We start from the raw sequence: 27,325 nt of genomic DNA, 5'->3' as shown, positions 1-27,325 counted from the left end.
GCCAGGGACAGCTGGAAACTCTTATCCTGTCTGTATTCCTGTGCTTCTCACCTTCCTCTGTGAAGTCTGTCAACTCTGTGCTAATGACGCAGAGGCTCTGAGCTCAGGCCCCAGGGTGGAGGTGGACAAGAGGGGAAAAGGATGGGAGGTCAAGTCCAAGGTATCTATACTCCCTCTCTTTTTGAGCCTCTACCTCAAAACGGAGGGTCCTCCTTTTTTCCTCTCAGCTCTTGTCCCAGTCATCCAGTTGTTCATGAGAACTATCAATTCTGTCTCCCAAATTTCCCTCCTCTGTTCTGCTCCATAAACATTTATCTAGGGTTAACTGTGAACCTCCTTTCTGCCCCTTTCCTACCTCAGATTCCTCTTATTTCCCCCTTAGACTGTAGCAGCAGCCCGAGTGGCTCCCCCTGCCCCCAGTCTTGCTCGCTCCATATGCTCTCTGATTACTGTCACTCCACTGCCTAAAACTCAGTAAGGGCTGCCTACTGATACCCAATAAATTCGTTTTCCTATCACTCCAGGCCCTCTTTTGCCTTCCCAACTCCATCTTCAGTCACTCACCCTTCAGGCAGTCCACACTTCAAACCCCCAATCCAAACACAGGATACAGTTAAAAAACAAAACAAAACAAAAAACAACAACAAAAAAAAACCCCAAAAAACACTTTATTTTTTAGAATAGATTTAGGGGTGCCTGGGTGGCTCAGTCAGTTAAGCGTCACCTTCAGCTAGGGTCATGATTCCAGGGATTGAGTCCCGCACGTGGCTCCCCACCCAGCAGGGAGTCTACTTGTCCCTCTGCCCCTCCCTGTGGTCATGCTCCCTCTCTCTCTCTCTCTCAAATACATAAAATCTTTTAAAAAATAGAATAGTTTTAGACTTACAGAAAAATTACAAAGATAGCACAAAGAGTTCTCATTTACCCATAACCCAGTTTCCCCAATTATTACAATCTTACATTAATATGGTACATTTGTTCTAATTATAACCAATATTGATACCTTGTTATTAACCAAATTCCAGAATTTATTCAGATTTCCTTAGTTTTTACCTAATATCTCTCTTCTGTTCCAGGATCCCATACTGTGTTCAATTGCCATGCCTGCTTAGGTTCCTCTTGGCTGTGACCGTTAGGATGCGTCTTGCTTTCCCTTTCCCTAGGGATTACCCTCCCATCTCTCCCCCCCACCCCCTGACCCTCATTTTCCACCAGCATTCTTCCATTTGACTTTAAAGGTGCAGTTCAAATATAACCTCCCCTGGAAAACCTTCCCTGACCCCCCTCACCCCTAGCCTGGGTTAAGGGCCCAACCTTTACTTTCCACACTTAGCAGCTGTACTGCAAGTGTTTGGGACTCACTGGTCTTCCTCCCAGACTGCAAGTTCCCTGAGGGCAGGCTCAGGTCTGATTCATGTCTACAATTCCATTGCCCAGTAGGGCCTGGCAAAGAGTAAGCATTCAACAGAGCTTGGCAGAATGGAAGTCAGTGCTCAGGCCATAGCTTTATACTTCTCCAACTCAAGGCCAGTCATTCTCCCTGCACCTGGCATGTCTGATCCCTCTTTTGGCCCCAGATTAAGTTTTGCCTCCCCCAGGAAACTCCTCTAGTCGGTTCTGTCCCTTGGTGGCTGGGAGGTCAGAAACTCCTCTTGGGTTAGCCTCTCTGTAGAACAGGCACACTGCTTTCTCATGTGCTTTCCTCTCAGAGCCATGTGGACACCAGTCCAGTTAGATCATTGGATACATCAGCGATCTCATTTGATCCTGAGAGGAGGTCTTGTCATTCTCTCACAAGAGGACAGTGAGGCCTAGAGAGGTGGAGTGTTTGTACTTTTCCAGAGGTCACACAACTGGTAAATGGGTCAAGTGAGACTTGAACCCAGGTGTTTGTGACTCGCCTTCAAACCTGGGCTCTTCTCACTGGATCACAGTGTTTCTGCATATAAAAAATGAAATCTAACCCCAAGCAACAACTTTGTGCTATCTTGGAGCCATCCCAGGACCTCCCTGCCTCCTCTGCGGGCACTGTTTTAAAAAGGGCTGCAGGCCGAACTCTTCAGTTTCCTCAGCTAGGACTTGGGGGAGGAAGAGATGAGGGAGGTAAGAGAGAAGAGAAAGAGTGAACAGAGGAAATCGGAGGAGATTCTAAGGTGGGACATTGTGATCAGGCTCCTATGAGGTGCCATTTTGTGAGGAGAGAAAATGTTCTCTCAGGATACTGTCCTCCCCCACCAGTGTGTTGCTGTGTCAACTGATTGAGCCCAAAGGCTGGCCTGGAAATTTACCGCCAGTGGAGGCATAATTAGCCTTTTAATTTCCTTCCAGCGGAAGTTTGCTCAGGTAGTCACCAGCCCTGTTTTCTCAGGCTCCTCCCCCTTCTCACTTTCCCACACCTCCAGCTCTCCGGGAATCTGACGCCGGCCCTGGAGGCGGCACCAGGAGGAACAGCAGATAATTGGGGGCAAGCTGTAAATTGAATGAACATGACTAATGTTTATACAGAGCTTTACAGCTGCCCAAGCACTGTCACAGCACTTACTTTATCCTCCCAGCAATGCAGGGGAAAGGTTATTACTACCAGCCCCATTTTGCAGCTAACAGATCAACTCAGAAAGTCAGATAACTGGTCTAAGGTTACATGCCAGGAAGTGACAGAGCTGGAATTTGAACTCAGGTGTGTTCGACCCCCAAATCCATCCTCTGACTGCTGCCCCTCACAGTACCCACTCATTAAATTCTTATGATATTTAATTAAGTGACAAATAAGTGCTGAAGAGGGAGAAACAGACTCCCCACTGAGCAGGGAGCCCGATGTGGGGGCTCGATCCCAGGACTGTGAGATCATGACGTGAGCCGAATGCAGACGCTTAACTGAGCCACCCAGGTGCCCCGCCATAAGAGACTCTTAACTCTAGGAAACAAACTGAGGGTTGCTGGACGGGAGGTTGGTGGGGGGATGGGTAACTGGGTGATGGGCATTAAGGAGGGCACTTGATGTAATGAGCACTGGGTTACTGATGAATCACTAAATTCTACCCCTAAAACTAATAATACACTATATGTTAACTAAATTGAATTTAAATTAAAAAATTAGAAAAAAAAAAAAAAAGATGGAAAACCCAAGACCCAAAGTGGGACATATATATAACCCCACAAAGCAAGTTAGTGGTAGAGTTAAATCATACCCAGGCCTCCAGACTCCCAGCCTGCTCCATGTGATGTGGCTCCCTTACTATTGTCAGGCTGCCTCTGACAGATTCTCCCTCCCTCTTCAGGTGATTGTCTCCCCTCCCTTGTAAATAAATTGCAAGGCGTTTGCTTTGTGTTTATCCTATTTTTAGAACTCTCTGGCACCCGTATGCAAATGATCTTCAGGGGACTTGTCTGCTATGGTGACTTGGGGCAACTCCCCAAGGAAAGCAGCTATGAAACCAAAGAGAAAGCACAGCCCAGGGCAGGGCAGAGATCCTGGACTATCTTTCTAGTTAAGTCCTAGAAGTCCTGGGGAGTTTATTCTAATCTCTTACCTGCCATCTATACTTTAACTCTTTGTGACTCTATTTGGAAATGAGTTCATAAGTAGGTCTCTGGCCAGGCTCCAAGCTGAGTTTTTGGGATTTGAATGTCATAACAGAAGATGCTGTGGAACCCAGGCCTGTGGACATTCACATCAGCTATTCAGCTGTGGTGCTGGCTCAGGTTCTAGAGAAATGATTCTTCCTTTCAGGAAAATGGAAGTACTATAGGTGATTGGAGGGAGAAAGACAACTTTATGAGACAACCCAATGGTTCTGCCCTGCAGAGCTGAAGAGAATTGAGACATGAGGTGATGAGGGGGGCAGAGCAAGGCCTCAAACACTTTTCCCACAAAGGGCAATTTCCCTGGCCCTTGGCATAAGCAGCAGTGTCCCTATCCCCAGGGGACTCACCATTTAGCACACACTTTCTGAATGCCTTCCAGGTGATAGGCCCTATATTGGGCACCACAAACCCCTCGGTGGCTCCCTGTTCTCTTCAGGACAATGTCCAACATTGGACATTGGCCTGGTGTTCGAGACCTTGATGATCTAGCTAGCTCCAGCCTTGCTTTTTCCTTCAGCCCCCACCTGATATTTTAAGTACTGTGTTTCAGAGAATCTAAAATGTTATCAATTGTAATTTGTGTTCTTATTTCAGAGAAGCTAAAATGTGAAAAAATGGACATCTTAGAATCCTTCTGAGCATTTAATACTTCAGTGAAAATGGAACCGCTTGTATTCTCCCCGGACACCATGCTGTTTCAGGCTTTATTTATTTATTTATTTATTTATTTATTCATTTATTTTTTCCTTTTTAACTGTTTCTTATGGAAAATTTCAAACACACACCCAAGTAGGGAGACTAAATATTACATGCATTCCATAATCCATCTGCAACAATTATCAACTTATAGTTTATCCTCCATGTTTTCTCCATACTTTGTTCTCCCGGGACTATTAGTATTAATAGCAACTGCCACTACTTGCAATGCGCTTAATTTTTCTTAATTATAAAAGTTAATATATGCTCATTAAAAAAATACTTTAAGATTACATCCAAGCATAAAGAAGAAAACATTATTGGTGTTTTGGTTGGTTTCTTTCCAGTTTCTTTTCTATGAGTTTTTAACATAATTGTAGTCATACTGTACATTCAATTTTATATCCTGCTTTTTGAAAAAAATGTAACATTATAGCATAAGTATAGCTAACATTATTAGATAATCTTTATGAATATGTTTTTAATGACTTCATTGTACATTTTAGGGAGGATGCACCAAATACATTCATTAATTCATGCGTTCAAGTATTTGTTGCACTTACATGTGTTGGGCTCTCTAACTCATGGTAAAAGAATGAGCCACAATCTCTGGCCTCTTAAAGCTTAGTTGTTCTCCATTATTTGAACATTTAACTACTTTTCAGTTTGGGACTGTTATGAATCATGTTACAGTGATCAGTCATCATCCTTGTGTGTAAAACTTTTCCTAGGTTTCAGATTATTTCCTTTAAATAGATTTTCGATAGTGAAACTCCTGTTTCACTCTATCTTTGCCAGCATGGAATATTACATTATTTAATTTTAGCTAATTCAATAGGTAGAAAATGTTATCTCATCATTTCAAATTGTATTTTTCTGATTACCTATTGAACAATCATCTATATATTTATTAACCATTTGTTTTAGCAAATTGTTTGACAAGATTCCTATTTTTATCACTGGCAATTTCTCAGTACAAGGTCTGACTCTCATTTCCTTTTATTTGCTGTGACCTGGGATTATATTAAGTATAATCCTGTTCCAAGCTTCTTTTTTTCCTCCTGGCCCTCCCCCACCTCACTTCTTTCCCCACCTCTTCCTGTCTTGAAGGGGAGTTGGGTGAGTCACCTAAAAGATACAGGAAGTGAAAAATTAAGTGAATTCCCCAGAGAGACTTCTTAGAGTGCTCTGAATGATGCTGATGTCAATTTGGAGACGAAAAGGGTGAAGAGGAAATAGGTTGGCAACTCTGGTGCTAAATTTGTCCATGCCAAAGCACTGGGGTTTTATGGATGATGGTTCATTCAGCAGGTATCTTTTAAAATACCTGCTACGTGCCCAAATCTGTGCTGGGTACTGATAAGGGCTTATTAACTAGAGAAGGCACAAATGAAATAAGTCATAATTGATGGTCAACCAGGTACATTTCAAAGGCATTCAGACTAAGTGGAGAGGTTCAGCAGATAATTGGAAATTTCCATCTGAAACTCGGAAGTGAGGGGCCCAGGAGAGGATAAAGAGCCAGTGTAGAAGATAGAGCAGGAGCAGGGGGAGATAAAGGGAACACACTGGAGATGCAAGGTTTCATAGACACAGAGGAAAGGAGGGGTTTCAAGAAGAGTGTTTGGGGGATGTTATCTTTGTTATTTAGGGCAACAGAGAGATCACGTTATCTGCCCTTCTCTCCTTCATTCATTTCTTTGTTCATTTAGTATTTTTGAATATCTGTCAGGTGCCAGGCACTGATTTAGACATTGTTGAAGGTACAGAAATGAAAGACATAGCCCCTAACCCACAGTCTAAATGAGGAGATACAGATGGGAGTGGAAACAAATCCCTGATATAAGTGCTGGGGTGCATTCATTCAGAAAATATTTATTGAACACCCAAGACATTCCAGATATATTGAGGAACAATGAAAGGAAGTCCTATGACCTTTAGTTTATCTGCTTGAAGTAAAATGTAACACCTATATCTTAATGGAAATCGTGGAAATCAATAGTTATATCCTTGAGAGATTTTGAGCTTTGAGTTTTTGAGGGTTTTGTGTAAGAGATCAATGCCAAAAATAAGAATCCAGGGCACTCATTTCTCTGGGCCTTGGCTTCCCATCTGTAAAATGAGCAAGTTGACCCTATATGTACCTATCATGGGATTTGTCACGTGTGAGGTAACTTTCCCACTAGACCAAGAATTCTCAGAGCAGGGATCACATGGATCTTTTTCACTGGCACAGTGTGGGCTCGGTAAGTATTTGCGGGATTGATTATTCTCGTAAGGGCCTTCCTGCTCTAATATTCTGTACTCTGCTGTCACTAAAATAAAATCCCATGTACATTCTATGGAAGCCCAGAAGGAATGATGACAAATTTTGATGCTGGATCCCAAAGAACTTTCTGGAATAGATGCCCTTTGACCTGGACCTCAAAGGTTAGACAGGATTATATTAGACAGGGAAGTACTGTATAATCCCCAGTCCTGGATTCCAGTGACCTCTTTCCTGCCTCAAGGATCTATCAGTTACTACCTATATGCCCTTAGACTTTAATTTTCTCACCTGTAAACCAGTAGTGACAATAATTCGTGGTATGCTGGAAGGAACATCCTGTGGAGTCCACATAGTTGGATTTGAGTCCCAGACCAGCCAAGTAGCCATATGACCTTGGAAAGACCTCTCTAGGTCTCAGTTTCCCTACCTGCAAAGTAAAGGAGTCAGGATGAGCTTAGATTGATTTCTTTTGGCTCTAAAAAGTCTGCATCCAGGGTCCAGTGAGATGATGCACCAAAATGTTTATAAACTGTAGGTGCTCCACAGTGTGGTCTGTATTGCTGAGGACAGATGGGTGTAACACCAAGATAGCTCCAAGAGATCACCTTCTCTGTTCCTTAGTCCTCTGATTTCCTCCCATTCCCATGGGACATAAAGCCTCAGCTCCCTGCTGCTGCAAAATACAAAGAGCTTGGAGCTTGGCAGCTGTGGGTCAGAGGGTGGGGTGTGGGGAAAGCCAGTCCAGAAGCTCTCCTTACCTGCCTTCCTGGTGCTCATTATTTCTAACTCCCAACATGGCCCAGAGGTAGTAAATTGAAGAGGGAGGGGGGGGGAGGGAGGAGTCTGGCTGGGGGAGAAAGTATGCAACCAGGCAGTATCCAGGGATGGAGGCCCTAGAAATGACCTCTTACTAGTTGTGTGACCTTCCGAGTTCTGTCACTGCTCTGGGCCTCCCCCTTTGTCTATAGCATGGAAAGGGACCAGTAAGAGGGGGTGGTTTGTACTACCTCACAGACCCTTTTATAATCAATCTTGAAGTTCTAATGAGTTTTCCCTATCCAGCAGATGGTCAGCCCTTGAGTTTCATTCAGCATTCTTATTAAGTGCCTGCTATGTGTTAGCTGCTATAGTCCAGGGCCTGGGATTTAGCTAAATATAAGATTGGGTCTTAAGATGCTCATAATCTGAAAGAGGAGACAGATATATAAACCAGTAACTATAATAAATGTGATGTGTCTAGTGATATAATGCCAAAGCATAAAGGAACAGAGAGGAAAGTTACTTTGCCAGGGGAGAGGGAGTCAGGGAAAGCTTCAGAGAGGATGTGACCTTGAATGAGTTTGTGAATTATAAAAGAGAAGGGGATTCCAGGCAAACATCTGCAAATCAGCAAAAGACACACAAGTAGTTAGGCAAAACTGGAACTCATGGGTTCAGTGGAGGTAAGAGAGGGAAGAAACTGGAAGAGAAGCCTGAGCTAGATCCTGAAGGGTCTCCATGTTCTACTGAGAAGTTTGGACCCTGTGGCGTGGGCTGTGGGAGGCCAGAGAAAGGATTGAGATCAAGAGGGAAATAATGAGATTTGGATTTTAGAAAAGACCCATCTGACATTCAGTGTGCTCTATTGAAAATGTTGCAGACACCCAATAAATTCATCCTTTCAACAAGTATTTATTGGAAATCTCCCCCACCTTATGTGCTAGTGCTATGCCAGGCACCGAGACACAATAGTAAGCAAAACCAGACATCCTGTTCTTGTGGCACTTGCAGTTTGGCAGGGGAGACAGACTTTAATCAAATAATTACACAAATAAATACAAAATTACAGTGGGGATGAGTGCTACAAAGGAGAAGGACATGGTGCCAGGACAGCATGTAATTGGAGCATTTGGTTTTGCCAGGATGGTCAGGGCAGCTTCTTTGCTGAGCTGAGCTGAGCTCCAAAGAAGGAGTGATGCTTCAAGGAAAGGCACAGGAAAGCTCTATGGGAACAGCCCCTCAGGCTTCAGAATCCTATCCAATGCATGTTTACCTTCCCCTGCAAATTTTAAGCAAGTATTGTGTTGTATTCATCGTTTGATCTTCAGGGCCAGCCGAAGCTGCCACACCCAGTGAAGATTTGAAAGAAAAGAAAGGCATAGGAGGAAAACCTGTTAGGCACTTTAGATATTTGAAGATAGCAGTGCTGTTCCCCAGAGTACTAAACATCTTCCTTCTTGTAGTTTTTCCTCCCATGATACAGTTTCAAGTTCCTGTCACTGTTCTGGTCCTTCTGCTAATTGTCCAGGTCTCCGTGACAGGTGATTTAAAACAGAGATGTAGCCTTGTGCAAAGAGCCGTGGTCCCTTGGAGCGAAAAGACCCAGTTTTATTTAAGCCCCTTTCCATCATTCACTGTCTTTCGCCTCTGCAAGCTTCAGTTGCCTCTGTTGTAGAATGGGGATTTGGTTCTTCTCTCATAGGATTTCTTCGGGAATTAACTGAGATAATAAGAACAAACTTTATAACCTCTAAGAGCTAAACAAACATAGGATTTAAATATTTGGAAGGCTGCCACATGAGTGAAAAATTAGATTTATTCTTTGTGTCTCCAGAGAACAGAATTAAATCAATGGATAGAAATTACCACATTCAGAGTTCAGCTCAACAGAAGGAAGAGATGTTCTAATAATCAGAACTGTCCATCAGTGGAACCGCTGACTTTAAAGGTGGTGGGCATCCAACATTAGAAACACTCAATACAAGTATGCTGTGGAATCAATTCCTATTTTGAGTGAGAAGGTAAATTGAATAACTTCTAAGGTTTCCTTTTAACTTTAGAATTCAACAATCTGGTAGTCAAGACAAGTGGAGGAGCTGAGGGAGGGCAGGTGTGGCGGAGAGTAGAACGAACAGAAATATGGAGCAGAAATGAGTGTGGCATGTGTGGGCGACCATGAGGAAACTCTAGAAAGAAATGAAGGATCTGTGTAGGGTTGATGATTCAGTGGAAGATAAAGAAGATAACTAATATTGGTTGAACACTTGAGTGCCAGACACATGTGATACCATTTAAGCTCTGTGAGTAATATACAGCCTTACCCTCTAGTGGAGGGGAGATTGTTCGCCCCAGGAAGACGTAGAGGACCTCCAATGGGGGGGGGGGCACTACAGAGTGGGCTGGGTCCTGTCCTAGGGGGCAAAAGAGGATCAAGAATACATAGTCCGGTTGGGCTGTAGGTTGTGTTGAAAATGCACAGGCTGTGGTCAAAAAACAGAATTTGAATCCTGACTCTGTCTCCTTGTGACTCTAGCAATTTATTTAACCTCTGTGATCCTCAGCTCCAAACAAACTTGTCCTGCTTTAGGCTGCTGTAATAATTAAGAGAAATGATGTGAAATGCAGGGCATTCTGGGAAGAGCATAAGCTTTGGTATCAGACAGACCCAGGTTTGAATCTCAGTCTGCCACGAACTGGTTGCAAGATCTTAGGCAAGTTATTGAACTTTTTCTCATCTATGAATAGACATAACAGTATTTCAAGGCTGTTTGATAATTAAATAAAATAGGAAAGGTGCTTAGCATGGTGCCTGGCATATAACAATGCTCAACTAGCAGTTTTATTTTGTTACTGTAAATAATGAGATCCCATATATAAAGCATTTATCAAAATGTCTGGCACGTAGTAGGTATTCAGTTGATGTTGGCTGTTTTCCCCCTTCCCTATGTATCTGTCTGCCACATGGGGCTGCTGGAGGCTGGGGCAGTGGCTTGCTCACCTGGTGTCCACTCTCTGGCATAATGCTCTGCCCATATAAAGAGCTCAATGAATGCCTGTCTCATAGAAGTGAATTGATTGCTCTTGATGACATGGTCTCCTTCCTCAAGTAGCCAGTGAGTCATGCCTCTTTCTTTCTCCTCCTTCCTGTCTCCTCTTTGGTTCTATTTCTGACTCTCATCAGTAGGAGGGGAATCAATGTTTGTCAAAGTGATTTTTAAAAATAAAAGAGAGAGGGAGGTTCAGGAGCAATTCTCTGGGCTACTTTCCATTGAGCACAGGATAGTGAGAGCTGGATTGTTGTTGTTTCCAACCTTGCTTTTCTTCAAATGAAATCAGCATAACAACAATATCAACAGTAGGAGCAGGAACTACTATGAGCTTTACTGAGCACCTACTGTGTGCCTAGCATTCTGCCGGGCTCTACAAATGCATTATCTATAATTGTCACACAAGTACTTCAAGGGTGGTATTATTATCACCACTTTACAAATGAGAAAACTAAGGCTTAGAAGAGTAAAGTAATAATGAAAATGATATGTATTCTCATATTTGAGTACCGGTTATGAGCTAGACATTTTAAAAAAACTTCTTTAATTGCAAACTGCCTACAGTGTAGACGTTATTATTTCTGTTCTAGATGTGAAGAAGCTGAGTCTCAGAAAGATGAAAAACACCAAGCTTTCCAAAATTACACAACTGATGAATGCAGAGCTGGGAGTCAGACCAAGCCCTGCTCAACTTTTACACTCATCCGTTCCCTTTCTGTCAGGCCATTTGCTACTCTTTGAGGGAAACATCATATTAAGACTCTGGCTGGAGGCAGTCCTGGGCAGGTTTGATGAGTGGGAAGTGACACATAGCATGAAGCTCGTCTACTCCAGCTGGGCAGACCCTGGGGAGCTGGCCGTGTTCCTGGGGCTAACTCTGGAAGCGCAGAAATAATAATTCTGACTTTTTTGTGGCACTTACTATGTACTAGGAAACATTCCAAGCCTTTTAGATATAATAACTTTCTTAATCTTCACAATAAGTAGGTATGGCTCTTATTCCCACTTTATATATGAGGGGAATATGGCTCAAAAAGGCAAATTGCCCAAGGAGGGGATTATACAAGAGCATAAATACCAGGAGACAGTGATCATTGGGAGGCATTTTAGAGGCTGCCTACCATAGCCACATAGTAAGCGGTAGAACAGGGATTCACACCCAGGAGTCAAAACTCCAGAGACCATGCTCTTGATCTCAAAACTATGTGGCCTTTTTGTTTAGCAAGTGGTAATGGAATCCCTACTGTATGCACAGCTCTGTGCTGGGCACTAGGAGCACAGAAATGAAACTGGTTCCATGTCCAAGCTCATTCATTATTCCATACCAGGATTTATTTTATTTTATTTTATTTTATTTTATTTTATTTTATTTTATTTTATTTTATTTTATTTTTTGTAATCTCTATGCCCAATATGGAGCTTCATTGGACATCAGTTGGATGTCAAAGAGCTGGGGCACAAGGCCAGGCTCCAGTCAGAAGTAGGGGACTAAAAACTCTCACAGGGAAATGGTACAACACAGATGGAGTGAGAAGAGTTGAGACCCGCTAGCAGTGCAGCTGCTCAGAAATCCTTCCTGGGCCTCTAAATCACTACTCTGGATGGTTGGCTAAATTCTAAACCCTACAGGGCAAGATTTGGGGCCTGGCCTACAGATGGGTGGGTAGAGTCTCATCTGTGGTGTTGACTCCGAGGAGCTCAGGAAGCTGAGGCAAGGGTGTGTGGGGATGGGTGGATCAAATACTGCTGAAGTGTTCCATAGGTACACACAAAGCTTCTGCGTAGATAGGGCAAACTGATGATTTCTCTCAGTAGTGCCTAAAATTTCCAGTGCCATGTGTTCACTCACTCATCCATCTCTTCATTCATTCATTCATTCATTCATCTGCTCACTCATTTTTGAACTGGAGAAAATTATATCTGCCAGAATTCTTAGGGAGAAGTACTGTATGTGGTTAGAAGGAATACTCTGATAAGTTGCTTGAGGTGAAGAGTAAAACACCCAAAGACCATGCTCAACAAAAGGAGATGGAGATTTATATGCTCCCCAAAGATGGTGGGTGTCATAAGTACAGATTTTGTTTTGCTGAGTAAGGTTTTGCAAGTCTGGGCCAGAGCTGAATTGCTGAGGACATGGAGAAAATGAGCCCTGCCAGAAACATAACTGTTATCTTTGATTTCTCATCTCTTCACCTCTAATCCATCTCCATGCCCTATAATTCACCTCTTAAATACCTCTTGAATCTGTTTCTACTGCATTCTCAATGCTACCACTCTAGTTCAAATCCTTATTGGGACTCACTTGAACCACTGCAAAGACCTTCTAACTAGCTTTCCTGCTTCCTATCTCTTCTTCCAGTCCATTCTCCACATCACAGCCAGAGTGATCTTTCTAAATAAAATTCAGATCTAATTATGTTAATTTCCTGCCTCAAAATCTTTTATTTTAAAAGATAAAGTCCAGCAGTGCCTGGGTGACTCAGTTGGTTGAGTGTCTGACTCTTGATTTCAGCTCAGGTCTTTATCTCAGGGTCATGAGTTCGAGCCCCACGTTGGGCTCTGTGCTGGACATGGAGCCTTAAAAAAAAAAAAAAAAAAAGGATAAAGTCCAAACCCCATAGCACAACATTTCAAGCTCTTTCTAGTTTCAGCACCTACCCATTTCCCATTTTCTACCATTCCTTAAGTTCTTTTGGAGCACTCAATGGCAAAAACTCTTTCTTCTGCCAAAATACTTTTCCTTCACTTCTCTGCTTGGAAAATTCTTCTTTAGAAAAGTCCTTGTTGTCCTCCTACTGTTGTCAAATAAGGACATCTTCAGGCCAATGCTTCTGGACTTGGTACAGATTCCATTAGTGGGAGCTACGCTGTCTACCACATTTATGATTCTCCTCCTGGGCATATTATAAGATTGCATTTTCTTGGATGTGGGCGTGTGACTTGCTTTGGCTAGTGAAATGGGAGAAGTGGAAGTCTTAAGAGCCAGCACATGATTCACACACTTTTTCCCTCTGGTAGCTGCTCTGTCAGTCTTTATCTTGGAATAAGGAAGACAAAAAGCAGAGCACCCAGCCAATCCATAATGGATATGTAGCAATAGTAAAAAATAAAACCTTGTTTAAGCTGCTGAGATTTGGGGATTGCTTTGTTATTGAATAACTCAGTATATCCTAACTGATACACTATCTCTGCTTTGACATCTTCTATAATTACCCCAAACCACCATGTTTCTACCTTACCTGACTTATGTAACACATTTTCTTTATACCGATTATCTAGAACTCATGACATATTGCCACATACTGCTTATTATCAGTCTACTGGCGTATGTCTTTGCTACCTCTGCAATTTTACTGAGGCTCCCTGAGGGCAGGTGTAGTGCTTGTTCCATTTTTATATCACACAAAGTATGGTTCATGGGGGCTCCTGGGTGGCTCAGTTGGTTAAGCATCTGCCTTCAGCTCGGGTCATGATCCAGGGTCCTGTGTTCGAGCCCTGTGTTGGGCTCCCTGCTTGGCGGGGAGCCTGCTACTGCTGCTCCCCTGCTTGTGCTCTCTCTCCCTCCCTTTTTCTCTCTGTCAAATAAATAAATAAAATCTTTAAAAAAATGTTTGTTTAAAAAAAAGGTATGGTTCATGGCTATGGTATAAATTGTAATGAGTGTAAGAGTCAGATAGACATTTTGAATTACACTTCTGACACTTACTGGCAATCTCTTTGAGCCTCAATTTCCTCATCTGGAGTAAAATGGAGTAACCATATATATCCTACAGGGTTTTTCTGAAATATGTGGATAACAGGTGCAACATATGTATAAACAATGACATGGTGTAGTTATTATTGTTCCCTTATTTGTTTTTATTATCATTACAGAGTGTGTTCAGGAAATATTTGTGCATACATCCTTCATTGATTGAAGTTTAGTGGTATGTGCATTGGACTTGGAATCGGAAGTCTTGGATTTAAGGCATAGCTTTTGTCACCATCTTTGTGACCTTGGTGAAGTCACTTACCCTGGCTGCATTTTTGCATTCTCAACTATAAAATGTAAATGCTAATAATACCTACATCACAGGGATTTTATAAAATTTAAATAAGCTAATATATGAGGAGATGTTTTATACATGTTCAGGTATCATGCATTCTAAAATTGTAATGAAACAGAGAAGACTGGCTGGTCCCTCACATAAGGACTGTGTGGATATTTGTGAAGCATCCCAATGTGCTCTGATAACATTTTACTGTTGGTCTTGTTTTTGCTTGCTTGCATACATGCCTTTCTTTCCAACAAGACTGTGATCTGCTTGAGATAAAGAATCGTGTTGGGGGATGCTTGGATGGCTCAGTTGGTTAAGCATCTACCTTCAGCTCAGGTCATGATCCCAGGATCCTGGGATTAAGTCCTGCATCGGGCTCCTTGCTCAGCTGAGGAGCTTCTCCCTTTGCCGACTGCTCTCCCTGCTTGTGCTCTCTCTCCCTCTCTGACAAATAAATAAAATCTTAAAAAAAAAAAAAGAATTGTGTTGGTTACTTTTTAAGCAAAACATTTTTTTCCTTATGTAAGAGCAATATTTGCTTATTATAGAGAAAATAAAAGTGCATGAAAAAAATTAAAATCCCTATAATTCTTGACTCTCATACAGAGATAATCACTATTAATCTTTTGATGTGCTTCTTTCCAATTTCCTTCTCTGCATATATAGTTACAAAACGCATATTGTATCATATATACCAGCATTGTCCCATGTCCCAACAAATATTTTTGTGCATAGGTCTGATTTTCTAATTTTGTAGCAAAAGTTTTGAGGAGGAAAATTTCTGGGTCGAGAGTACAAATATTTTTAATGATCTTGAGACTTCCAAATTGATCTTCAGAAAGACTGAACCAAGTTTCCACGAGCAAGGTGTGAGGTTGCACATCCTCATCTATAATGGGAATTATAATTAAAAATAGTTAAAATCTTTTAATATAATTATTCATTGGCCTTTTTTTCCTGTGAATTGTTTGTTCCTCTTGCCCATTTTTCTGTTGGAATTTCAATTATTTCTTTTTCTTTCTTTCTTTCTTTCTTTCTTTCTTTCTTTCTTTCTTTCTTTCTTTCTTTCTTTCTTTCTTTCTTTCAGTAAACTCTGCCTTCAACATGGGGCTCGAACTCATGACCCTGAGGTCAAGAGTTGCCTGCCCTACTGACTGAGCCAGCCAGGCACTCCTCAATTATTTTCTTATTAGTTTTTGAGGTTTTATTTATTTTTTAAAGATTTTTGGGGCGCCTGGGTGGCACAGCGGTTAAGCGTCTGCCTTCGGCTCAGGGCGTGATCCCGGCGTTATGGGATCGAGCCCCACATCGGGCTCCTCTGCTGGGAGCCTGCTTCTTCCTCTCCCACTCCCCCTGCTGTGTTCCCTCTCTCGCTGGCTGTCTCTCTGTCACATAAATAAATAAAATCTTTAAAAAAAAAAGATTTTTATTTATTTATGTGACAGAGAGAGGGCACAAGCAGGGGGAGGGAGGTAGGGGAAGCAGGCTCCCCACCAAGCAGGGAGCCTGACGTGGGGCTCAATCCCAGGACCCTGAGACCATGACCTGAGCTGAAGGCACACACTTAACTGATTGAACCACCCAGGTGCCCCAATTTTTATGAGGTTTTAAAAACCATTTTATTCTACCCACCGAGTACAATACAAGACACATAATAGATGCTCCTTAAATTTACCTTGGGTTATTTGTTAATTATTCTGAGGAATTTTTAGGAACAAAAGTTGACTTTCTAGGAGGCTAACTCTTTCTTTTTCCTACCCAGGACACAGCTGGACAAGAGCGGTACCGGACCATCACCACAGCCTATTACCGTGGGGCCATGGGCTTCATTCTGATGTATGACATTACCAATGAGGATTCCTTCAATGCTGTCCAAGATTGGTATGAGATTCATTCTCATTCATTCACCTCACTCATTCATTTTTCATCAAAATGTCTAGAACAACCTAATGTTTGCTAAGCCTTGTGCTAAATACTAGGGAAATCTGGATGAATCAGACATGGCTCCTGGTCAAGGAACTCACAGATGAGAGGAAAGGACATATCAATAAGCAAGCAGTAAGAATATCATGTGACTTGTGCAGTAATGAAGAGAGGCACCAGGGCTGTGGGAACCCAACAGAGGGCTCTGACCCAGCGTGGGGAGTCAGGGAAGGGATCCTGGAGTTGCTGACACAGATGCTACATTTTGTAAGATGAACAGGAGTTAGCCAGGGAATGAGTAGATAAGAATATTCCAGGAAAAGAATGCAGATGTGCAAAGGTGAGACAGTAAGTGAGGGATATAAGAAGAGCAGAAGTCATGAAGAATTTTATGTGCTGGGGTTAAGAGTTTGGAGTTTATCCCCTGGGTGATGACATTTGAACAGGAAACCAACAGGTTCAGATTAATGTTTTGGAAAGATCGTTCTGGTCAAGGTAGTGAGTGAATCTATATACGACTTCCCCATAAGATTTATCCCTAGGCTGGGGGTCAAGAGCACATCCAGTCTAAGTTTGTGAAGTTCAATATACAATGGAAATCAGCACAGCTCCAGAGGTACAACCTCTGAGTAACTTTCATCTTTCTTCCGGGAGCATAACTCACAGGGAGAAGGGAGCTGAGGGGAAGGATAGCTAAGAGGGAGGGCCTGGGTCCCTTGCCCAGTGGCAAAGGATGGATCAGTGGAAGGGATGAAGATGGGAGAAGGTGGAACACCTGTGCCATGGGTCTTCTTCAGAATCAGAGAGGCTGAGCAGGCTGGGCATACAGCAGCAGTGCTGGCCACTGCCAAGCTTATCTCCTGCTCCCGCTTGCATAATAGCCACCCTTTGAGGACTTCCCTTCTCTGACAGGACAGTTGACATGATTTGTGAAGTACTGTTGGTGCCTGGCAGCGTTGAGCTGAGAGTGGCTTTGCAGACTGTCCAGGGTGCCATCCACATGTCTGTCCTTCATGGTGGTCTACATTCTCCTTCTTAGCCTATCGGTCATCTTCCCCTTCCTCCTTTCTCTCTCTTCCCTTCTTTTTTTTTGTTTTTTTTTGTTTTGTTTTTGTTTTTTGGTTTAAGATACTTTATTTTATTTTCTTATAATAATATTTTTTTATTATTTTATGTTAGTCACCATACAGTACATCCTTGGTTTTTGATGTAAAGTTCGATGATTCATTAGTTGTGTGTAACACCCAGTGCACCATGCAATACGTGCCCTCCTTACTACCCATCACCAGCCTATCCCATTCCTCCTCCCCCCAAGCCCTCAGTTTGTTTCTCAGAGTCCATAGTCTCTCATGCTTCATTCCCCCTTCAGATTATTCCCCCTTTCTTTATCCCTTTCTTCTCCTACGGATCTTCCTAGTTCTTATGTTCCATAGATGAGAGAAACCGTATGATAATTTTCTCTCTCTTCCCTTCTTAAAGTACCCTCTATCTTCCTTTTCCTCCTTTCCTTCTTCTCTTTTCTCTTTACTCCCTTTTTTCTCTTCTTTTTTTTTCCTTTCCCCCCTTTTTATTCTCTCTCTTCTCTTCAGTCATGATTTGTCTCCCCTCCTCCTCTTTTCCTCCTTCTCCATCTTCCCCCCACTCCCTACCATGGAGTGATTAGCTCTTTCTTTAAGTGTTTCCACACTGCTCATTCCCTGTTGGCCTTGACCTTCTTCCTTTTGCCATCGGTCTGTTCATTCTGTCTCAGGAACACAGTGACTTTAACACCTGGTGACGATTCCTCCAAGAATAACCTGAGTTGCTAATCTGGGAGCTGAGAGTGGATGGGGGTGGGAGGAGGGAGGAAGATGACAGGAAGAGTAGTATGGGGAGACATGGAGAGTTGGCTCCAGTTACCTGCCTTGAGGCCAAAGATTGAGTGTCTATTTCTCCTAAGCTCTGGCCTTTCAGTTTTGCCTCTGAGCAACTTGGTCCTAGACTAGCCATGTAAGCCCCAGTGCTCAGCACAGAACCTGGCTTTTTGTCAGCCACAACAAATGTGGCTGAGTAAATTCTCAGCACAGAACCTGGCTTTTTGTCAGCCACAACAAATGTGGCTGAGTAAATTCTGTACCTTGAGGGAATGGCTTCTTACTCTTAAAGAGATTAGTGGGGGATCACCTTTACCAGCAGAGTCGGTAATAGGCCCACGTTGCAGCTAGGGTTAAGTTAGATTGAGTGTCAGTGTCAGGATAGGGTCACACTTAAGATCTGCTTTAGGATTAACCATTAGCTGGCTTACTCATCAGACAGTTGCTGATACCATCTCTGCTCTGTGCTGTGTGCTGGGGACTGGCACGCCAAAGATGGATGAGACTATCCTTGCCTTCAAGGGGAGACTTATAAATTCAACCAAATGTAACAGGTGCCATCGTAAAGGTGCAGGGGTCCAAAAGGAGCAGTAATCATTTCTATTTGATGGTTTGATGGAGTAGTTAGAGACAGAGTTAGGCCCATCCCCACAAAGAGATGTACCCACAATATAAGGGTCCTATTTTATTCATTATATTAAAATTTTGTTTCTCATTATATAAGTGGCATATGCTCATTTTCAAACGTTTGAAAAATACAGAAAAGTATTTTTTAAAGATTTTATTTATTTATTTGAGAGAGAGAGAATGAGATTGAATGAGCAGGGAAGGGGAGAGGAGCAGAGGGACAAGCAGACTCTGTACTGAGCTGGAGTCTGACGCTAGGCTTGATCCCATGACCCGAGATCATGACCTGAGCTGAAATCAAGAGTCAGTTGCCTAACCAACCGAGCCACCCAGGCTCCCCTACAGAAAAGTATTTTTAAAAAGTTTCATAACCATCCTATGTGAAGGAAACCTCTGCTGACATTTTGGTTTCTACAAATAATCACCATCTGAGGCCTCAGTGAATGTTTATAAGTCACAGAGGAGGAGGGAGAGGCTAGCTGGGCCTGAGAAAGCCTGGGAAGACTTCCCCCAAGGAATGATGAGATCAGCCCTGGGCCCTGGGGGATGAATTAGTGTGGGGAAGGGACTCCCAGTATAGGCAAAGGCACAAGCCATGGAAGAGCATTTCGGGAAGTGTGAGAAGTGGGAGGAAGTGTGATGAAGCTACAGAGACAGGATGTGAATGGTCTTGAACACCTGTGGGATCTAGACTTCATCACACATCTAGTCGGGGGGGCCATAGGAGAGTCCTTTTAAGAAAGGGCTTATCGTGGTCAGATAGATGTTTTAAGGATGCCTGGGTGGCTCAGTCGGTTAAACATCTACCTTTGGCTCAGGTCATGATCCTGGGATCGAGTCCCACATCGGCTTCTTGCTCAGTGGGGAGCCTACTTCTCCCTCTGCCTGCCGCTCCCCCTGCTTATGCTCTCTCTCTTTCTATCTCTGACAAATAAATAAATAAAATCTTTTAAAAAAAATGTGTTTTAGAAAGAGTTCTCTGCCCAGTGAGGAGAGGCATGGGCAGATGTATTGGAGGAGGGTTTCTAGGGGCTGGGTGAGTTTGCAAGCAGAGCTTAGGGGTCAGCACCTGTGACAGCCCACTGGGGCAGGCATCCATCTGTCTTCAGCTGAGTTCATTGTCGGTAACTTGGGTGTAGCAAACTCCTGAAGGGAAACCACGTCTTCGAGTTTCGCAGGGTCTTGCCAGCATAGCAGGATGTCATTAACACAGTCCTCTCTCTGTCTGTCTTTAGGGCTACTCAGATCAAGACCTACTCCTGGGACAATGCACAGGTTATCCTGGTTGGGAACAAGTGTGACATGGAGGAAGAAAGAGTTGTTCCCACTGAGAAGGGCCGGCTCCTTGCAGAGCAGCTTGGTATGGGCACAACATTTGTGTATGTGTGTGTTTACCTGAGATTGCGACATTAAGGGTGTGTTGTGATTGTGAATTATGTGCATGTGTGCTCTGTGTATATTGTTTTATATTTGTGTGATGTGCATATAAGCTTTGTGCTAGTGAATTTTAGGTAATTTGTTATTTATGATGCATATATTTTGTTACACTGAATTAAGAAGTAAAATTTAAATTTATGAACTCTTTTTTTCACCAGTTCCTTCCGCAAAGGCTTTGAGGTGTCTTATAAAAATGATCATAGTACATCAATAAAAAAATAAGAAAATTGGAGTGAAGGGAAAACAAAAGTAGGAGGAAAATAAGAGGAAGCCAGGGGTGAGATAAGTGTGTATGTTTTAAGTTCCCAGGCATGTGTAGAAGTTGGACCAAAATACTGGCTTTGAGCTTCCTACCAACCATGCAAGGCAAGAAACATAATCAAGTACACACTCTCGAGATGGTCCTTAAAGTAAAAACAAACCCATTATTCAGAGAAACACTTCTCTTCGTTGGCGAATGTAGAGCAGACTCTACATGCTGGATGTGACAATGTCCTTAATATCAAACGTCCTTACAGCAACCACAACATTGTGTCTTAGAAGTTCTCTCAATGTAAACTGATGTTTCCTTACCAAAACACAATTCACAACAAAAGTAATTGTATGAAGGGATGAAACAATGCGGTTTAAGTATGCAGCTTAGTGATGCTCTGGCATTTTCAAGGTTAAAGCACCTTTATCTCTGTGCTTCACTGAAACCGAGGTGCCTCAGATGTGTCTCAGTAGCCCCACAGCAGACTCCTACCAATACTTCCTTCAAAGAGCATCTCCTTTCTTTTCCTTTCCTCTTCTTTTGAAGATTTTATTTGTTTATTTGTCAGAGAGAGAGAGAGAGAGAGAGAGAGAAAGAGCACAACTCGGGGGAGGGACAGGCAGAGGGAGAGGGAGAAGCACGCTCCACGCTGAGCAGGGAGCCCGATGCGGGACTCGATCCCAGGACCCTTGGACCATGACCTGAGCCGAAGGCAGACACTTAACCAACTGAACCACCCAGGCATTCCTCTTTTCTTCTCTTCTCTTCTCTTCTCTTCTCTTTTCCCTTTCCTTTCCTTTCCTTTCCTTTCTTTTTTCTCTCCCCTCCTCCCCTCCCCTCCCCTCCCCTCCCCTCCCCTCCCCTCCCCTCCCCTCCCCCTCCCCTCTCCTCTCCTCTCCTCTTCTCTTCTCTTCTCTTCTCTTCTCTTCTCTTCTCTTCTCTTCTTTTCTTTCCTACATTGGGGTCCAATGTAGGATCACCTCAGAGAAAACTTCCCCTAGAAGAAAGGATATATTGCTTAACTTTTAGCTAGTCTCCCTAAATATGTCTCACAAGCTAGGTGTTGTAAATATTGAGGAGTAGGGAGTTTAAAGTCATTTTCTCTGATGGTCTCTGAAGTCTAGATATTTGGGTTTGTGGACGGGCAAACTGTATAATATACAAATGTGAGTTGTGTGTGGTATATATTTGTATTATGCATATTATGAGTACATGTGTGGGAGAGTGTCTTATACTTCTTTCTTCCCTCCCCTATTCCCCAGGGTGGCCTGGAATAGAAATTAGCAAACTGTAGGTGTTTAATAAAGAGGGAGGTTGGGTTATCTTGGATCTTGCTGTTCTCACCCCATTGTAGAAGTTCACAGGGTCCAGAAAGTGCCTCTACCCGTCTCCCTGGTACACAGAGCAGTAAGCATGTGGTCAGGCATACATTTGGGTGACCTTAGGCTATCACTTATGCCTTCAACCTGCTGTCCCCAGGGAGACTCTCAGCACTTTCCCTGGAGTGGCTACACCGCATCTGTTTAGAGTCCTCTCTTCTACCCCCCACCTACCCTCATCCAGCCGGTAAACCTCCACTCACTTTTCCAAACAGCTCAAGCCTCACATCTCCTATGAAGCCTCTCCTGGCCCCAGAGCTCTTTTCTTTGTGCCCCCACCTCACACACAGCAGACACAGTCCCTATCACGCTTGGGTGCACTTGTTTACTTGTCCATCTCCCCTAAAATTCCATGAAGACAGGAAATGAGTCTAGTTTAGTTTTGTGCCAACAATGCCTACTTATATGGCCTGGCACTGAGTAGACACTGCAAGAATATGTTTTGATTAAATTTTATTATGTTAAGTATTTGGCTACTTCATTTTATTTCAATCCAATTAAGACTTCCTGAGTGCCTGCCTACTCTATGCCAGGTACTGTGCTGTGAAATAGGATATACACTCCCCTTTCTGAAGGATGAAACTGTGATACCCCAAGTGGTTGGTGTTGTGATAGAGGGATGTGCTGGGGGTTGTGGGGGCACAGGGGAGGCACCTAACTCAGTGGGGATCAGAGAACATGATGCCCAAGCTGAGTCTTGAAGACAAATAGAAGCAGCCAAGTGAGGAGGAGAAGCAAGGACATGTCAGGGGAATAACACCGGCAAAGGCAAGGAACAGCACTGTGTGTCCAGGGACCTATAAATCATTGACAGTGTGAGTCGAGAGTAGCATTTCCTGAAGAGAAAGACTTATGCCATTGGAAGTATGAAAGATGATTTTATGTATATACTTTGATATGTACTGGAAAAAATATATATAATCAGCATGTCAAGCCCTTAGAAGTAAACAAGACTAAGTTTTAAAAGGTGAGTTAGTTTTGTAATTTGGAAAAAATATAATTGGCATGCCAAGCCCTTATGACTAAGATTTTTAAAAAGTGAATTGGTTAAATATTTATTAGGTGTTTACCTTGAGCCAGGGACTATTCTAAGTGTTTTAAAGTATTACTCATTTAATTTAATCCCCCTTAGAGCCTTCTGATATGCGTACTTCTCTTATCTCTAAATTGTTTTTTTTTTTTAAACAGATGAAAAAACTGAGGCATAGAGAAATTGAGCAGCTTGCGAAGGTCACATAGCATTTAATTCTCACTATAACCCTTCCAAGTAGGTACTATAGGGTATGTCCAATACTCTGAGAAACGAAGTGCAGAGGGATTAAGTAATTTGCTCGACTTTATGCAGTTAAGAAGTAGCAGAGTCAGTTTAGATCTATCAAATATATGTAGGAACATAGATTAAGTCAGATTAATTCTTAGTACAGGGTTTGGAGAGGCACTTAAAGGCCTTAATGAATAGGTCAGATTTGGGCAGGTCATAGCAAACCATGTCTGTCCTACACAATTTCCTGAGGTTTCCTCTATTACTTACCAGTATTTGCCTATTTAGACACCTATCTCTCTTGCTAGCTCGAGAGCAACAAGTTTATGTCTAAATTGGTTCATTATCTTAAGCACACAGCATAGGGTAGATATTCATTCATTCATACATTTATTCACTTATTCATTGAGCACTTACTCTGAGCTGGGCTCTGTCTTGGCACTTCGGATATAATATTTAACAAAACAGCTATGATACTTACTGTCAGGGAACTAATGTAAAAGGGACAATGAACAAATAATTATACAAATATATAATTTAAAAAGTTTTAAATAGACAAATTGAATGGTGTGTGAATTATATCTCAATAAACCTGTCAGAAATTGTGATAAGTTCTTAATGAGTTAGGACTCTCATTATGGCAAGTGATAAAATCCCAAATCAAACTAGCTTTAATTTTTAAAAAATAGAATTTATTAGCTCATGTAGCTAGAAAGTCTGCTAGATCCAGGATTCAATTGGACTTTCCATTTCTTAACTTTGCTTATCCCTTCAGCCTCCTTCCTTCTCCAGTCAAACTCTGCATGGGAATAAGATGGATGATGGCAGCTCCAGATTCATATCCTCCCAACTCCTGAAAAAAAAGGCCTTCTCTGTCCCAACTACCATATATCAATGTCAGGGAAGACTATGATTGGCCGCCTGTGAGTCACGTGTCTGTCCCAGTGGCTGAGGAGGCGTGTATGATAACCTATAGTGCTACCACAACTCTTTAAAATAGTAATTCCCTAAAGGAAGGAATGGTGGGCAGATGAAAGTGACATACGTTACAAGTGCTATGAAGAAAGTGAGAAAGAGGAACCTAATTTTAGACTGGAGAGTCAAGATCTTCTGAGAAAGTAACACTGAAGCTGAGAACTAAAAGATGAGAAAAAGTTAGCCAGGCAAAGAGTGAGTGTGAGTGTGTGTGTGGGTGAGTGTGTGGGGGGAGGCAGAGGGCCATATTCCAGATCAAGAATAGTCCCAATGTGGTGTAGAGCTTGAAGTGCTCATGATATTGAAAGAAGGCATGCCACAGGGACTAGACAATCAAGGGGAGAGTAGGGTGAGGGGAGAGTAAGAGGTAGGCAGGGGCCAGGTCATGAAGGAACTTGTGGACCATGTTAAGAATTTTGCAAGGATGTGATCAGATCTGGGAACAGTGAGGGAGGATGCTCAGCCTTCCTCATCCCCACATCAGTCCTACCCCTCTGCTATGCCAGCAATTAAGTAAGTTTCAGTGGTCTGCTGGCCATCGCAGTAGTGCCACTCTTCTGCTTTATGGGATTCTTCTTCAGGACTCCCTTTCCTTTAGCTTTTCTCTGTTCACTAGGCCAAGACTAGTGATATGGCCGGAAGCTAGCTTTTATTAAAGCTGTGTGTAGCAGCAGGCTGTCAATATCCTTAAAGTTCCTGAGACATGGGTGAGACTGTGAAGTCACTGAGGCAAGTAGATCTTTGCTCCTGAGTGTGGGGGAGTTTCAGGGACTCCTGCTCCAAGAAGCACAGCATTGTAGGGCCTCTGCCCTCCTGTGCCCCTCAGAAAGGGGCTTCTTGTCCCTTCCCTAGATCTAAACGTGAATGGGTCTGGCCAAAGCCCAAAGGATAGTAAAAGAGAAACCCACTTCTGCCTACAAGGGAAGGAGAGACTCATTTACAATGTGGTTTTGGAACACACACATACACTCATTCCAGCAAAATGTAGTAGGAAAAGCACCAGACTAGGAGTTAGGAGGCTGAGGGTTTTATCCTGTTTCTGCCACTAGTTTACTATGTGACCTTGAGCATCTTGTTTCCTGTCTCTGGGTCTTAGTTTGCCCATCTGAAAAACAGGGGATTTGGATTCGTTGAATGGGAAGGTCCATTTGGCTCTATCCCTCTTTGCTTCCATGATTTTAACTCACATAATTCCTACTTATCACTCAGACTCCACAGACCCCTGTACAGTGCATTGCCTATTTTAGGTGCCTGTTAGATGTTTCTTTTTTTTTTTTCCAAGACCTAACTGACATTGATAGTAGCTAACTCCAGTGCAGTGACTTATAGTTTACAAGGTGCTTTCACAACAATTTTCTGTGATCCTCACTCTTACTCCTAGCCTGAAAGTGCCATTATCATCACCTCCATTATACTGATGAAGAAGCTGAGTCCAGACTTGTGCTTTCTTGCATACAATGAGCTGTGTCACACTTCTTATTTTTCATTTAAAGATTACGTAACTTTTCTAAATCATTCAGGTAACAGATATTAGGCCCAGTACTCAAACTCAGCCTTTGGACTAAAAATCCTAATGTTCCCATTATATCATCATCCAATGGTGTTTTCCCAAAAGCTTGCCATCATTTCTCATCAAATTTCTTTTTTTTTTTTAAGATTTTATTTATTTATTCGACAGAGATAGAGACAGCCAGCGAGAGAGGGAACACAAGCAAGGGGAGTGGGAGAGGAAGAAGCAGGCTCATGGCGGAGGAGCCTGATGTGGGGCTCGATCCCACAACGCCGGAATCACGCCCTGAGCCGAAGGCAGACGCCTAACTGCTGTGCCACCCAGGCGCCCCTCTCATCAAATTTGTACCCTCAGTCACAGTGTTAGTGAGATTTCTTTAGATCCTATTGTGGTAACACATAACTCAATCAGGAGCTTAGATAATAAAGGTTTATTTCTCACATATACCAGCTGCAAGTCAGCTGTGACTCTGTTCCATGTGTCTTCTTACTCTGGGATCCAATCTGAGAAGGCTACACCAGACGAAGTCTCTTAAATCTTCTGTTGGGACTTGGAATGCCCATATCCATAGACCAAAGCAAGTTATACAATCAAATCTGATGTCAATGGAATGGAGATATATTCCTTCCACAAGCAGGCACTGCAAGCCACTTGCCAATGGGTGGGGGTGCCAGATCATCAACAGGGAGGACAGGGAATGATCTGCCGCAATCACCTAATACATGATGGACCCTGGGGACACAGAGGTGAGTGGATTCCCTGCCTTCAAGATGCTCATTGACAGGGCACCTGGGTGGCTCAGTCAGTTAAGCATCCGACTCTTGATTTCAGCTCAGGTCCTCATCTCAGGGTCATGAAATCCGGCGCTGCGTTGGGCTCCATGCTCAGTGCTGAGTCTACTTGAGATTTTCTCTCTCCCTCTGCCCCTCCCCCTTGCTCTAAATAAATAAATAAAATCTTTTAAAAATAAGATGTTCATTGACTAGGGAAACAAAATAGTGGAGAGATAATTTCAATATCCTTTGAGTAGATGGCTTTTCAGTCCTTAGCATGTATGCTATCATTCTTCACTCTTCTGCTCTCTCTCCTGCAAACACCCTCATCCCCTGCCCCATACCAAGGGGTTGACATTTGCAGGCTGTGTTTCCCAGGCTCCTGTGACAGTGGCTTCTGTCTGGGTTTAGCCAAGGAGAGGCACTGGCGGGGGTAAAGGGAAACCACTATATCCCCACTCTCCACTCCTCAAGTAGAGGCTGTTCCTCTTCTCTAGCTCCTGCTCCCATGGTTCTAGCAGCTTTTGGCCTTAGTAATAGGTTTGTTTCATTTATTTGTTTGGTGTTGAAAATCTCTGGTTTCCTCACTATTCTATTGGCCTCTTTGTTCTTCTATCACCTATATAACCAATTCCCTCTGGTACATTGTATATTCTGAGTGGTGGAGGTGGGGTAGGAAGAGAGAGGGAAGGCTCTTTGGAATCAGTGATTCCACAGGTGAATAATGAAGGTGATTGGGAATAGGAGCTGGAGAGTAATAGCATGAGCAATGGCACCAAATAGGAAAGTGTCAAGGGGCACCTGGGTGGCTCAGTTGGTTAAGTGGCTGACTCTTGGTTTTGGCTCAAGTCATGATCTCAGGATACTGAGATCGAGCCGTGTGTTGGGCTCCCTGCTCAGTGGGGAGTCTGCTTTGAGATTCTCTCTCTCCCTCTGCCTTC

At 43.0% G+C, this 27,325-nt stretch overlaps 1 protein-coding gene across 1 annotated transcript in view; it reads left to right on the top strand.

Annotated features, from left to right (window-relative positions):
- The window catches only part of RAB3B (RAB3B, member RAS oncogene family), a 71,396-nt gene that overhangs the window by 27,769 nt on the left and 16,302 nt on the right, over positions 1-27,325 (top strand). Inside the window, exons 3-4 of the mRNA XM_045799556.2 lie at positions 16,156-16,274; positions 20,032-20,156. Coding sequence (XP_045655512.1) covers positions 16,156-16,274; positions 20,032-20,156 — 244 coding nt within the window. The remainder of the gene's footprint in view (positions 1-16,155; positions 16,275-20,031; positions 20,157-27,325) is intronic.

The sequence above is a fragment of the Ursus americanus genome, chromosome 12 (genome assembly GCF_024610735.1).
Source record: "Ursus americanus isolate L20-20 chromosome 12, mUrsAme1.1.p, whole genome shotgun sequence".
In the NCBI taxonomy this organism is placed as follows: Eukaryota; Metazoa; Chordata; class Mammalia; order Carnivora; family Ursidae; genus Ursus; species Ursus americanus.
This window is presented reverse-complemented; position numbering and strand designations above follow the sequence as displayed.